The 11,937-nt window shown below is 36.5% G+C and overlaps 2 protein-coding genes across 2 annotated transcripts in view; both read left to right on the forward strand.

Annotated features, from left to right (window-relative positions):
* The first annotated feature begins 551 nt into the window (after positions 1 to 551).
* Positions 552 to 6,087, forward strand: si:ch73-109d9.2 (uncharacterized protein LOC565042 homolog). Its single transcript, XM_048196869.1, has 4 exons — positions 552 to 1,378; positions 2,401 to 2,528; positions 3,774 to 3,882; positions 4,743 to 6,087. Exons 1-4 carry the CDS (start codon positions 1,102 to 1,104, stop codon positions 5,825 to 5,827), a joined length of 1,599 nt encoding a protein of 532 aa, XP_048052826.1. The 5' UTR covers positions 552 to 1,101; the 3' UTR covers positions 5,828 to 6,087.
* Positions 6,088 to 8,200: 2,113 nt separating this feature from the next.
* si:ch73-109d9.3 (zinc finger protein 226) overlaps positions 8,201 to 11,937 on the forward strand; it is a 6,424-nt gene continuing 2,687 nt past the window's right edge. Inside the window, exons 1-2 of the mRNA XM_048196917.1 lie at positions 8,201 to 9,176; positions 10,865 to 10,977. Coding sequence (XP_048052874.1) covers positions 8,894 to 9,176; positions 10,865 to 10,977 — 396 coding nt within the window. The 5' untranslated portion in view covers positions 8,201 to 8,893. The remainder of the gene's footprint in view (positions 9,177 to 10,864; positions 10,978 to 11,937) is intronic.

Here is an 11,937-nt window from a genome sequence, read left to right on the forward strand (position 1 = left end):
TTGAGCAGTCATCATGATTTAGAAGTTTCAAATGAATTTAACTAAATCCATTGAAGTCAATGAGTTCATATTGGTAATTGTCATATTATATGTTTATATAAATTTCATCTAATGATATTCAAAAAATGTATGATGAATATTAATAAAAATATATCTTTTCTTGCACCCTGCTGGTTTTTGCTGTAGCCTATAGTTCTTGAAAAAATTTAAATTTCAAAGAATTTCTCAATGTTTTAATTTAAAAAAAAAAATGGGGTAAATAAAGTAGTAGCATTGTAAAAACATGGTAAAATTCAAAACCTTTGTGGATTCACTCATTAATGAAACGTCACTGATTAGATAGGCCTACAGGATTCATTTGAAAAATATTAAGTTATGACTGTTTTATGAGCCAACCCGGAATACAAAAGGAGTAAACAGTTTTTTGATGCATTAGAAGGGTTGACAACAGACAACAGACTTTTTGCCCCGGAAATGTCGCTCATGTGGCCTCACTTTCTTCAGTCACTATTCAATTTCATTGTATAGACAAAGGATGTAGTGAAAGTGAATGGTGACTCGGACTGTCATTCTGACAAACATCTACTTTTCCGTCGCACGGAAGAAATTATGGCAGGTTTGCAACTACATGAATATGAGTGAACGAGTTTGGGTAAAATTAAACAGTAAATGAGTTTTTGTTTTAATTTTCGGGTGTACTGTCCCTTTAAAGTTGCCCCCTTCTTCCTCCGTATGTTTGCTTCAGGAGGAAGTACTTCCAGCCAGTCCCACACTGTAGGACGAGAAAATGTTCCTAGCTGGATCAGCATTGATTCTCAGTCTATCGTTTATGATATAGTGTTTTAATGAGAGTGCAATAAACGGTAGTTAGCGTAAACAGGAGCTAGCACAAGACCATTCATCGCTAGCCTTTGCTTGCAAGTGTATGGACTGAAAATTTGAGTAAACTAAAAGAAGGTTCAATAAAAACAGTGAAACGGTTGCACACCAACGATATGATTTTACAATTTGGTTGAACGTCTAATGAGGAGCTGGAGGATACATTGTTGGCTTGTTTATAATCAACGGAAGTAAGTTTTTCCCATCCACATACTCGTCATTATGTCCGAAGCCATACACTCGTTTCAGTCCCAGCTGTCCGGGGTCATGGAGACCGTTTTCAAAGCTGCCATGTTTGAGATCACCAGGCTCGTGGAGGACAGTTTCGTGAAGGAAGTGTCCCGCAGTCGAGAGCAGGTGGAGACTCTGAAGAAGAGGCTGCAGTGGAGCGAGTGCAGAAGGAAAACCCAAGAGATAAGCGTCAGGAGACTGAGGTGTGCAGAGTGTGACAAAGCCCGTGTAGGGAACGATGAACGAGAAGAAGTGTCACCACAGTCAGGTTTGTTCACAATCACAATTAAATCCAGTGCTGTTACTATTTGTAATGTTCTACAAAAAGGACATTTGAATATTATAATCTGTAGGAATATCTTTAATTATAATATTCTGGTAAAAACAGCAAACCTTTAACATTAATACTTCTCATCACACATAACAAAGCAATAATCAAATCTCTTACCTTTATTGTTGCACTGCCAAAGCACAGAAGTGTGGTGATAGGTGAAAGTCAAGGGGTAACATTATTTAAATAGACAAAAATATACAAAATACAAATAAATATACAGTACAAAAAATTAAAATACACACAATATCAAATATACACATAATACAAAATTTACACAATACAAATATAGACAGGATTTATGCAGTACAATATACACAATACATTTCCAAGGAGAGTATATAATAGCTGATGTGTGGTTTATTTATTTTTTAAAAACATGACTATAAATTTTTAACTACTTTAAAATAATATTAATAATTTAACAGTATTATAACTCTTTATTTAAGCTCTTTTTTTAACTTTAATATTTTTAACGGAATAAGTAGAGCAGTAAAGCATGGTGCTAGCAATACCAAGATCATGGGTTCGATTCCCATTCAACTGAACATGCATGAACTGATAAATAAGAACTGAAAAAAAAGGATAGTTGAGAAACTGACATATCAAAGTGCATTAAAAAATTTTTTATTTCGCATCTGTGCAGCTGCCTTTAATTGACCCGCAAACATCATAATCTTAATAGAAATTTTGTACACACATTTCAAAACACATCGGTGTTGACACTTTGCAGGAATGTTCCTGAACCTAAATGAGGAAAAAATTAAAGAAAATTGGTTAAGCATAGGTTTACTCCAACTGAAAAATCCAGGTGGGTCAAATTGACCCCCATTGTAATAGTTTAAAGACCTTCATGTCATTCCAGACCATATGACATGTTTCTTCCGTCCCTTTAAAGATCATTAAAGGACTGTGTAATCAATGCCCTCACAGTTGCATTCACCCTTGACCACATGTAGAAAATGAACGCAGCCTCAAGCAGGAGAGAGTTCCAGATGGGATCTGGGGAAGCTGTGAGTTGGAGACTGACACACTTATGGGAAAAGAGAGATTGGAAGATCAAACCAGCCCCAGTAACATAACAGAGGTGAGTAGCCTAATGAATAAACCACTTTTCTGACCACCTCTAGCCTTGATCAGTTGCTCGTACAGCAGTGTTTCACAATGTCTGTGTCTGAAACCTGAAAAATACTGATGTGAAGGTAAGAAGGCATTAATATCATGATGAAATTCAAAATTCATCTATTTTGTAAATGCATCTTATTGATTTTATTGTGAACAGTTAATCTGTGCATGTAACATTTTTAAAAAAATGACCTCGTAATTCTTAAAGGGTTAGTTCACCCAAAAATGAAAATTCTGTCATTAATTACTCACCCTCATGTCGTTCCACACCTGTAAAACCTTCGTTCATCTTGAGAACACAAATTAAGATATTTTGTGATTCCGAGGGCTCTCTGGCCCCTCCATAGACAGCAATATAATTACCACTGTCAAGGCCAAAAAACAAAAATAACGACTTTATTCAACAATTTCTTCTCTTCCCTGTCAGTCTCCTACGCTGTTTACGTTGTAGACAGAGAGCAGCGCTTCCAGGTTCTATGTCAGAACGCAGACTCATTATTGGCTGGCTCCTGCGTCAGCATCACACACATGCGTCGTGCTGCTCACATGTACAGAGTCGGCCAACACTGAGCTGCTGTTCTGACGTGGAACCTGGAAGTGCTGCACTGTGTTTACTGTGTCAACTGCGTAGGAGACTGGCATGGAAGAGAAGAAATTGTCAATATTTTTGTGTTTGCACAAAAAGTATTCTTGTCGCTTCATAACATTGTCAAGTGGACTATTTTAATGATGTCTTTACTACCTTTCTGGACCTTGAAAGTGGTAATTAATTTGCTGTCTATGAGGGATCAGAAACCTCTTGGATTTCATCAAAAATATTTTAATTTGTGTTCCGGAGAAGAACGAAGGTCTTACGGGTGTGGAACGACATGAGGGTGAGTAATTACTGACAGAATTTTCATTTTTGGGTGAACTAACCCTTTAAGTAAAATGTCATAACTTGTTCTTCTGGTGAAACGACAGACTTATTTGTGGTGATGTATGCTGGATGACATATATAATTAACTATAATTTAGTCTGCTTAAACCCTGCCACTTTCTTACAGTTGACTGCAAGCTTGCATTCAGTTCTGCCCCCAACCAATCATCAACTAATGATAGAATCTCCCAGTTTTGTACTTCACAACATGGAAGAGAAATCCGTCACTACTTCTGTTTCATTGCAACTTAAACATTCTGTGCACATTCTGTCTTTGTGCTCTCTGTAGACTGCTGGTACAGAGAACAGGAAACTAGACTGCATATTGAAAGAGGAGGCCCTCTATGTCACTGCCGGTAATAAGGAGCTTCAGGATGGGTGGACACTGGACACTGAAGGTGTGATTTAAAGCAATGAAATGAAAATTTCATGAAATTCTGATGAAAATTGAAAATTTTGTAATTTCTCATGTCGTTCCAAACCTGTAAGGATTTCATTCATCTTCGGAATGCAAATAAAGATATTTTGTCCATTGAAAGTCTATTCACCCAAAACTCTTGATGGTTCAAAAGTTTCATAAAGAGATCATAAAATATTTGCATATGAATCAAGCAGTTTAAACCAAGTCTTCTGAAGGAACATGATTGCTTTATATGATGAGCAGATTTAAATCAGGCTATTATTCTCATACAGTATCTGCGAATGTACATAGAGCACTCAAATTTGGAAATGAGAGCTCAAGCATGTTTGCTTGATGCACGAGAATCAATGAGGTTCATTATCGCGTGCTACACCAGCACATTTGAGCTTTCACAAGAACCAGTGACGTTTGTTGTACGGTTGAGTTTCTGTTTACCAGTGCTCTGTGTACGCTTGTTGACCAATGTTTCTATGCGATTAAAAACTTAAATTTAATCTGTTCGTTATATAAAGTGATCATGTCTCTTCAGAAGACTTGAATTAAACCACTCGATTCATACGGATTTATTTTACAATCTCTTTATGAACTTTTTAAACTGTCAGAGTTTTGGATGAAAAGACTTTAAATGGAGGGACAGAAATTTCTCAGATTTCATTGTGTTTCGAAGATGATCAAAAGTCTTATGGGTTTGGAATGACATGAGAGTGAGTAACTGATGACAGAATTTCAATTTTTGGGTGAACTATCCCTTTTATCATATGATTACTGCTTTAACCCTCTGACATCAGACTGTGTTTGAAGATTAGAATGTTTTTTTTTGTTCATGTTTTGTTCCAGGAGCTGAGACGACGGATTTCTCTGCTCACAGTTACAGTGAGCAAGAGCTGCAACAGATTCAGGAAGACTGGGGCTCTGGACTTGATCAGACTGCTGACAGTGAGACTTACGCAAATATCGTAGATGTTCAGGGCTTGCCATACCGAACACGTTACGATGCAGAAGAGCTCGCGAGCTACAGCGTACATGAACTGAACATGGGAGACCTGGACGGTCTTGGAGAAAAAACTCAAGACACATTGGATCATGCAGTATCGGTTGCAGCTGGAACTGATCAAAAGGACCTGGACGTAGTTGAGGAAGGTGGGAGACGTCACAGCTCTTCCATTAGGAGTAAGAGAGGAAACAGAGGATCTTTACCTGCACAAGTCAACCCTGAAACAGAAGACGTGGATAGAGACATGCACTGTTTACTTATTAATGCCGATGGCCACTTGCAAGACATGAGCGCTCTCACGGAAGTTCGCAGTGGGATTGCAGAAGGTTCTGGAAATAGAGGACACACACTTTACTCTGGAGACACAGCTAGTGGTGCACTTTATAAGGGACATGCATTGAATCACTCTCTGAAATCTAATGTTGGACAAGCATTAGGTGACAGCAGGGCGTCTGTGAAAGTCTACCCAGTCTCCCATCGAGTCGGTTCAAGTGCCGCATACACTTGTAACCAGTGCGGTAAGAAGTTCACTCAGGCCTGCAACCTAAAAGTCCACCAGCGTGTCCACCAGCGGGAAGGTCTCCACTTGTGCAACCACTGTGGGAAAGGTTACTCGTCCTTCAGTGACCTGCGTAAGCACCGATGCAGCCAGACCGGAGACAAACCCTACACCTGCACGCTTTGTGGGAACAAATTCAGCCGACTATGGAATCTCAAGCTGCATCAACGCATTCACACGCAGGAGAAACCACACAAATGCACTCTGTGCAGTAAGAGCTTTACCCGGGCTGACATCTTGAAAGTCCATCAACGTACCCATACAGGAGAAAGACCATACTGCTGTGGTATCTGTGGACTGAGCTTCAAACGAATGGACCATCTCAGGTCACACCAGCGCAAACATAGTGCTGACCTGAATAATCAATGACAAAAAAATGGACCTTACAAGGTTATTTTGACTTTTAAATTGTTGGAAGGCCATAAATCCTGACTGGACTTGTGTCCCATAAAATGTTACACTGTTACTGTAGAACCTTTCTCTGTAGTCAAGGTTTTCTGTATAATTTGATTTTGTTTTTCTTAAAGGGATAGTTTACCCAAAACTCACCCTTATGTCATTTAAATCCTGTATGACTTATTCTGTGGAACATAAAAGAACATACAGGTGCATCTCAATAAATTAGAATGTCGTGGAAAAATTCATTTATTTCAGTAATTCAACTCAAATTGTGGAACTCGTGTATTAAATAAATTCAATGCACACAGACTGAAGTACTTTAAGTCTTTGGTTCTTTTAATTGTGATGATTTTGGCTCACATTTAACAAAAACCCACCAATTCACTATCTCAATAAATTAGAATACTTCATAAAATCAATAAAAAAAAAGGATATTTTAAACAGAAATGTCAGGCTTCTGAAAAGTATGTTATTAGCATGAAGTGCTCTAAAATTTCCTGGTAGATGGCTGCGTTGACTGTGGACTTCAGAAAACACAGTGGACCAACACCAGCAGATGACATGGCAGCCCAAATCATCACTGACTGTGGAAACTTCACACTGGACTTCAAGTAACACTGTTTCTGTGCCTCTCCACTCTTCCTGCAGACTCTGGGACCTTGATTTCCAAATGAAATGCAAAATTTACTTTCATCTGAAAAGAGGACTTTGGACCACTGAGCAACAGTCCAGTTCTTTTTCTCCTTAGCCCAGATAAGATGCTTCTGGCGTTGTCTTTGGTTCAGAAGTGGCTTGGTACGTGGAATGTGACAGTTGTAGCCCATTCCTGAAGACGTCTGTGTGTGGTGGTTCTTGATGTATTGACTCCAGCTTCAGTCCACTCCTTTTGGAGCTCTCTTAAGTTCTTAAATCGGTTTTGCCTGACAATCTCCTCAAGCCTGCGGTCATTCCTTTCACTTGTACTCCTTTTCCTATCACACTTATTCCTTTCAGTCAACTTTCCATGAATATGCTTTGGCACAGCACTCTGCGAACAGCCAGCTCTTTCAGCAATGACCCTCTGTGGCTTACCCTCATTGTAGAGGGTCTTGACGATCATTTTCTGGACAACTGTCAAGTCAGCAGACTTCCCCATGACTGCTGTTGAGATTACTGACCTAAACCCAGTATCTATACCCTGAGAATGGTAATTTAATAGAACTTGAAATTAAATATTCTAATAATTTGAGATACTGATTTTTTTATTTTGATAAGCAGCAAGCTGTAATCATCAAAATGAAAACAAAAAAGTCTGGAAATATTTTACTTTGTCTAATAAATCTAGAATATATTTAAGTTTTACTTTTTGAATTAAATTACAGAAAAAAAAACAAATTCATGATATTCTAATTTATTGAGATGCACCTCTATTTAATGTTTTTTGTTTTGTCTGTATAATCTGTTTGGTTTCCAGCATTCTGCAAAATATCTTATTTTGTGTTTAGCAGAAGAAATTAAGAAATGCAGTTTTGAGGTTGATTAAACGACAGTTTTGGGTAGACTATGACTTTGTTACGTTATGGTTAATGTGGCCATCTTTGCATGCGATGAAAATATTGTATTTCTGATGCAGAGTGGTAAGACATTGTCACTTTCATGCTCATTGGAATCTTATTGTCTATAACACTAATTTTGAACATGAAGGTGGAGTGATTTCAGTTTATTAAAGTTTATTTTAATAAACTTACCTAATATAATTCCAAATACACATGCAATATCAGTCCATTTTCAGCTCTCTGCTTCAGCATTACACAGTCAAGTGTCATTTTAAACATTTATTTGGTTGTCGCTGATTCAGCTGTTTATTCCAAACACTCTTTGATAATAATTATGATAAATCTTGGTTTTTCAGAACTCCCGTGAGGAATAATTGACAACAGGCTATTGCATTATGGAAAAAATATAGAAAAGTAATTCACATGTGAGATGTTAATGTGGTCACAATGTGAAGAGGTACTGTAATGTAGTCAACAGACCTGGAACTACTTCATAGATGAGCATTTACTAAAAAAATTGTTGCACACCTTAGAATATCTGTCAACAATTCAGAATCAACTACTGAACGGCTCCTGTGGTATAAAACATTAAAACAGTTGCATAATTTTGCATATAATGTAATGTAACTTCCTATGTTACTACGGGTCTAACTAAAAAAAAAGAAAAAAAAGAAAAAGAAAAGATGTTATAATATTGTAATATTTATAATACTGTAAAAGTTAAAAACAGATATTTAGCTGTTATATTTTACATAATATGTGTCCTAGGAAACTGCACTATTTTAGTTCATGTGTATTTCGCTAATACTTCTCCTCTGTGACTGCAGCAGTGAATCATTGCGATCCTATTATAGTTTTTATTAAAATTTTGAATTCGTTTTTACATGTTAATTTTAAAGTTTTGGTAATTATTAATTTAGTAAATTATGTTTTTAACATGCCTAGTTTTTATTAATTTTTATTACACCAGAAATATGTAATGACAATTTTAGTACAACAGGGCCACCGTACACTCCGTGACGTCACTAGCAACAACATTATTGTCCGTCTGCTCAGCTGCGCTTCCTCCTGACATGCTGAATGATGCATTAACCAAACTTGTATCGTTACTTCACACATGAACACGATAAAATAGCTGGGATGTACTGCAGTCAGCGGGACGTGATGCGACGAATTACGCGCGCCTGAAGGATATTTATTTCGGTTCGCGGTTCATAGTCTGTCAATCAGATGTAATGAGCTCGATGCTAACAGTGCGAGGATTTTATGATCGGGATCTTTATGATTTTATTATGATTGACTGTCCGTGAAAGTGTGAAGTGCAACAATTACTGTGAATTTTGAAATTGAGTTCCCAAAATGCGCAAGTGTAGACTTAGTAGTCAGTAAGAAATAAAATATTTGAGATAGAAATCAGTCATGATCACTGTTGTCTCTGTGCATTCAGCGATCATTTCATCTCTATAAGAACGAGCTCGAGTAACGTTAGATCGGATACAGGATGACGGACACGCTGGTCCTCTCCTTCCAGACGCGGCTGTCTGGGGTGATGGAAACTATTCTCAAAACCACCATGTACGAGATCACCAGGTTAGTGGAAGAGAGCTTCTTGGAGCAGATGGATCGAGGCAAACGAGAGGCGGAGGTGTTAAAACGGAGGCTGATAGTGTCGGAAACCAAACTGAGAGAACGGGAGAGGTTTAAGAGGGTGCGGTGTGTGGACTGTGGGCGGACAGCAGTGTCCAGGAGGAGGGCACTACACAGAGGTCCCGAGACACAGAGCAGTGAGTAGAAACACTTGACTTTCCAAAGGTCTGTCACCGGTTAGGCAGTGCTTACATGACCCAGTATGTTGGCTGCTGTTAGTTTCATCCGTTTATACAAAATGTTTATGCCATTTTTTCAATAATAATTTAATAAACCTACAAATGTCAAGTGATTTTAAAAGTACAGAAGTAATTTCCTTGTCATTGTTTTCCACAGAAGTTTCCAGACATATTTTTCAATGTATTATATTTCTTATATTTTATATATTTAAACACTTTAAGGGATGGTGTGCCAACCTTGTACGTTTGCTGAGGCCCCCAGTGAGCAACAGGCTCACCATTATGATTGCAAAATGGTCTTATTGGTTTTTAACCAAACAGTTAAAAAATTGCACAATTTCCTTGTCATAATTTCCCACAAACGTTCCCATATTTCAAAGTATCTCACCATAAACATGACAGAGGACCTCTTTAGACTCTCTTTATGCTGTAAAGGTCATATATATATATATATATATATATATATATATATATATTTGACCTTTACAGCATAAAGAGAGTCTAAAGAGGTCCTCTGTCATGTTAATGGTTTTCTTGTCACATGACAACAAAGTGGTTTCCTGAGTGGTTATGCTACGCTGACTTACATTTTAGTTTCAAAGTGTTTTTCAAATATACAAAGAAACTGACAAAAAGATAATAAGAGAAAGCCAGCATCCATTTTTTTTTTTTTTTTTTCAAGTATTAGAAGCAGTATGTGGAAAAAAAATATTGAAATTAAATCATAGTTGTATTCTAGTCATTTTGTGTGAATTGTATTTTTAATATATTTTTGAATAAAGTCAACATAAAATCAAAATCGACAATTCTTATTTTTTATTTTTTTTTTTTTAAATATTGCAGCATTTATTATAAATGATTTATCCATGCTCTAGTGTTGTCAAAGGTACTGACTTCAGTACCAAGTCAGTACTGAAAATTTAAAATGTGACACTTTGAGCCGTCACTGATTCGTAAACACCTCAGATTGGCCATTGTGTTCATGTGCTCATCAGATGTATCTGTGATTGGCTAAAATGATCAACGCTTCAAAAACATGTTGTAAATAGACATCAGTGACGCTCTTTACCGAGTTCTTACACAGATACACACAGGAGCGTTTGAAAGCAGGGGTCTATCAGCAGGCCAGTGTGTTCAAACACTTCCTCTTTCAAATTCAAACACTTCTGTGTGCTTTCAAACGCTGCCATGCCGTTGATCATTGTAGCCAATCACAGACATATATGTTGAGCGTGTGAACACAATGGCCAGTCGAGGTGTTTACGAATCTGCTCAACAGCGCTCAAAACATCACATTTCAGAACCGACTTGGTACACAAGTCTGTACTTTTGACAACTTTACTGTAAACATAATTATTATTTTTTAAGTCATAATAACTTCCTCTTCCTCTTGCAACAACATATTTTCTCTTCTCTGATGACGTGTTTTTCTTGTTCGAGAAGCCGTTTCACTCAGATATGCATCACAATAGGAAAGAAAAGACTATTGCAAGACTGTTGCATGACTACTTTGATTGATAGATACGGATCAAAATATGAATGTCACATCATTGATGCATGTACCACATTACGTCATTATGACATTTTTATATTTAGTCAAATTAATAAGTTTCTGCTGACTCAATGCTCTTCTGTGTATTTTTAAGGTTTGGACCATCCACTTGTAAAGCAGGAAAATGCTTCTGACAATAGCTGGAGGTGCAGTCCCAAGGGAAGCACAAATCAGGAGTCTTCAGCAACTCTGGAAATTAAACAAAATGTGTGTATTCTATTGTTTTAATAGTAATATGTTGTAGCAGAGATAGACAACAAGTATTTGTATAAGTGAACTTGAGGGGAACTGATATCTTAAACAAGTTTGGAATAATTAAGATTTTGTAATGTTTTTGAAAGAAGTGTCTTCTGCTCACCAAGGCTGAATTTATTTAATCAAAAACGCAGTAAAACAAATATTGTGGAAGATTATTAACATTTAACATTTACAAATTAATATTTTTAATAAGGGTTTTCTAATTTAATATATTTTAAAGTGTTATATATTTCTGTGGTGGCAAAGCAGAATTTTCACCAGTCATTACTCCAGTCTTCAGTGTCACATGATCCTTCAGAAATCATTCCAATATGCTGACTTTGCTGCTCGGGAAACATTTCTTCTTATTATTATGGTAACACTTTACAATAAGGTTCATTAGTTAAACATTAGTTAAGGTATTAACTAACATGAACTAACCATGAGCAATACATTTGTTACTGTATTTACTAATCTTCGCCACATACAGTTGTTCATTGTTTGTTCATGTTAGTTCACAGTGCATTAAACTAATGTTATCAAGATTTTAATAATAGTAAATGTTGAAATTAACAAAGATTAACAAATGCTGTATAAGTGCAGTTCATTATTAGTTCATGTTAACTAATGTAGTTAATGTTAACTAATGAACCTTATTGCAAAGTTTTACCATTATTATCAATGTTGAAAACAGTTTTTGCTGCTTAATATTTTTATGGAAACAATGATACCATTCAAACATTTGTGGTAAGATTAAAAAAAGAGAGAAATTAATACTTTTATTCATCAAGGATGCGTTAAATTGATCAAAAGTGAAGACATTTGTTCATTGAAATTTTTATTCATCAGTGAATCCTGAAAAGAGTAGCACCATTTTCATAAAAATGTTTTCAACATTGATAATAATAGGAAATGTTCTATCATTAGAAT

Source organism: Megalobrama amblycephala, linkage group LG7 (assembly GCF_018812025.1).
Source record: "Megalobrama amblycephala isolate DHTTF-2021 linkage group LG7, ASM1881202v1, whole genome shotgun sequence".
Classification (NCBI taxonomy): domain Eukaryota; kingdom Metazoa; phylum Chordata; class Actinopteri; order Cypriniformes; family Xenocyprididae; genus Megalobrama; species Megalobrama amblycephala.

Bases quoted from the DNA above. Each gene is read 5' to 3' on its own strand.
- si:ch73-109d9.2 (XM_048196869.1), top strand. From the start codon at position 1,102: ATGTCCGAAGCCATACACTCGTTTCAGTCCCAGCTGTCCGGGGTCATG. The intron at 1,379-2,400 runs GTTTGTTCACAA...GACCACATGTAG, and splicing joins AGAAGTGTCACCACAGTCAG to AAAATGAACGCAGCCTCAAG. The intron at 3,883-4,742 runs GTGTGATTTAAA...GTTTTGTTCCAG, and splicing joins GTGGACACTGGACACTGAAG to GAGCTGAGACGACGGATTTC.